The 2,640-nt window shown below is 42.3% G+C and overlaps 1 protein-coding gene across 1 annotated transcript in view; it reads left to right on the forward strand.

Moving 5' to 3' along the window:
- LOC101863574 (ATP-dependent translocase ABCB1) overlaps positions 1 to 2,640 on the forward strand; it is a gene marked incomplete in the record, with an annotated part of 82,729 nt that overhangs the window by 24,774 nt on the left and 55,315 nt on the right. The window contains 2 exon segments of the mRNA XM_013080880.2: positions 182 to 283; positions 1,773 to 1,850. Coding sequence (XP_012936334.2) covers positions 182 to 283; positions 1,773 to 1,850 — 180 coding nt within the window.

Here is a 2,640-nt window from a genome sequence, read left to right on the forward strand (position 1 = left end):
AAGAGAGAGAGATAGAGAGAGAGAGAGAGAGATAGAGAGAGAGAGAGAGAGAGAGAGAGAGAGAGAGAGAGAGAGAGCGACCTGCTGTAAGTATTTGTGTTAATACAACAAGAAATGTTTTAGTAAGTGATTTACCCCGCAGTTTTCCATTCTGTCTTACCCAATATTTTGCCAATCTTAGGCCTTCTCGAAACCGGATGACGAGATGAGAGATGACATACGTGATGTCTCACTGCTATTTGTAGGAATGGGTCTCTTATATGCATGTTCTTCCACTCTCATGGTAAGTCCTTGAGGTGCGTTATCATTACTGACCTAATTCAGAAACTGTTTCCTGTTAGCACTTAAGAGGCACATCGTATGGTTTAGTCAGGCTAATCAATTTACATGCTTAACGTAATGTGAGGCTTTTTTTGTATCATACCTTTATTTCTCCTTTGGGCGGTGCGTTTTGCTTGTTTTGTTTTGATAAGTGTTTTTACGACGCTCGCATCTGCGTAAGGTCATATGAGCGCGCGGGACACACCCAATATTTTCAGTTGGTAGGAAATTTTGAATTTTGCCTGGGTGGCGGCCGAAGCCCATTCTTATCGATTTTAGACCACCAAGGGATCTTTAACGTGCGAAACTTGCACAAAGGCCCTCCGAGATTTTTCGCCATTGTCCGAGAAGGCTAGGTGTAGATCTGTCCTACAAGAAGATCAGAGGTGTGGCAGAAAGACAGTAGTAAGGAGGAGCCAAGGAGTAGCAGTAGAAAGGCTGCAGAAAGAGTCAGGAGCTGAGAGGGGGGGGGGCAAAGGAGGAGAGGGGGTGGGGGAAGAAAGTGGAAACGAAAGCAGACAACATAACTAGAGAGCAGGAAAGGAGTTGAAAGGAGACAATTTTAGAGAAGAAAATTTTTCGGTCGCTACCCGGATTTGAACCCGGGACCTTTGAATGAGAGGCCAGCACCTTAACCTCTAGGCCTCGAGAACCCCGTGCGTTTTGCACTATAAGATCTAGCATATTATTTTTAATCAAATGTACCTATTTTATTGAACTTACCTGTCCATAGGTGTCTTGTGTTCTGAATATTATGATATGATTGTTGACAAAACTCAAAATGATCAACACCATATTCATCCCAACACTCACCTATCAATTCCAAACATGGACCACAAACAAGACATTAGAGCAAAGAATTACAGCATGTGAAATGCGATGCCGTAGAAAAGCAGTAAACAAGACTAGGCAAGAAAAAATTAGAAACTCTGTAATCTGAGAAATGGTGGGCACAAATGACGCCATACATCACATCCAAATGGTTTGGACATCTCCTACGATTACCAACACACCATCCAGCACAACGTGCCTACATAAAAAACACGGCTAGAGGGCGACCGAGAAAGACCTGGATAGATGGAGTCAGGGAAACATTAACCACCCACGGCATCCCCCTACCCAAGCTCTCCGGCTGGCGACAGAGAGACGTCTTTTTCTTACCGCGACACCCAAAAGGGTATAAGCGGCGTATAAAAGTAAAAGTTAAGTAAAGATTGTTGATGTTCATATCTTTGAACCGAAGCTGTTCACACTTAGGTAAATCGTAGTTTCTCTTAGCTTTATTTAAAGACTAGATCTATCGTCCTTAGATTTCTGAAAGCAAATTGTAATGTTGAAACATAAGTGTAGTTCTGTTCTTTTTGTCTTGAAACTGTTGGTCTTTATACTTGTTTTATACTGCACATTCTCGTTGTTCGCTTGTGTCTAATGTGTGTGGTTTTTTCGACCAGGGCTTTATGTTCGGGCTGTCCGGAGAAGCTCTCACCTTTCGGATCAGGACTGTGACTTTCAGAGCCATGCTGCGGCAGGTAAGAACTTAGCTGTGGGTAGACCGATGGCTGGCGCTGATACTGCTGGGTGATTTTGTCATTTTAATGTTTACTGATTTTATTGATTTTGTTTTTGGAAAGGGGGGGGGGGTGACGTTTCCAATTTTGTTGTTTGTGGCTGTGTCAGTATGGCTGTCTGACAAGCGCTTTGCGAAGTAAAATATCATCAAGCTCATAAGATAAATGACCAGTGTGTCTTTTTCAGCCAATTTGAGAAAACGAAAAATTAGGTTGTTGTTTTTTTCGAACAATTGACTCTGAAAAAAAAACCGCTTTAATTTTGGTACACTCAATTGATTTTAAAAAAAAAATTATTCTTTAGTCCAAGTGAACTAAATGACCAAACTGACCCTGCTCTTCATTTCTGAACCAAAAACACCAAAACCGGCCAAAAATGACCAAGGCAATAATCTTATTAGCATGACAATATTCTCTGACCCAAACCTACAGTTTAAAATATAATAGGTGTGGTTGGGGAACGAGTGAAAACCCCCCAAAAAGGGGGGGGGGGGGGGAGAAAGAAGACTTCGATCGTGCCCATTGACACATACAAGTGGATGAGACGGCTGTCCGTCTGTCTGTTGCGCTGTCTCATTGACAATCCACCGAATAGTAAAATCTTTATGAACGCACATCCGATTGCTGCACATTAACCATTTGAGGTCAAAGCTTCTGGTGTATGTGGCTCAAAGCCAACACAGCTGCAGTTCTTTTTCAACCAATCTATTTTTAAAAAACTGTTCCTAAGCGGGAGAAAGGTTTGGGGGGG

This window comes from Aplysia californica, unplaced genomic scaffold (assembly GCF_000002075.1).
Source record: "Aplysia californica isolate F4 #8 unplaced genomic scaffold, AplCal3.0 scaffold00104, whole genome shotgun sequence".
Lineage (NCBI taxonomy): Eukaryota > Metazoa > Mollusca > Gastropoda > Aplysiida > Aplysiidae > Aplysia > Aplysia californica.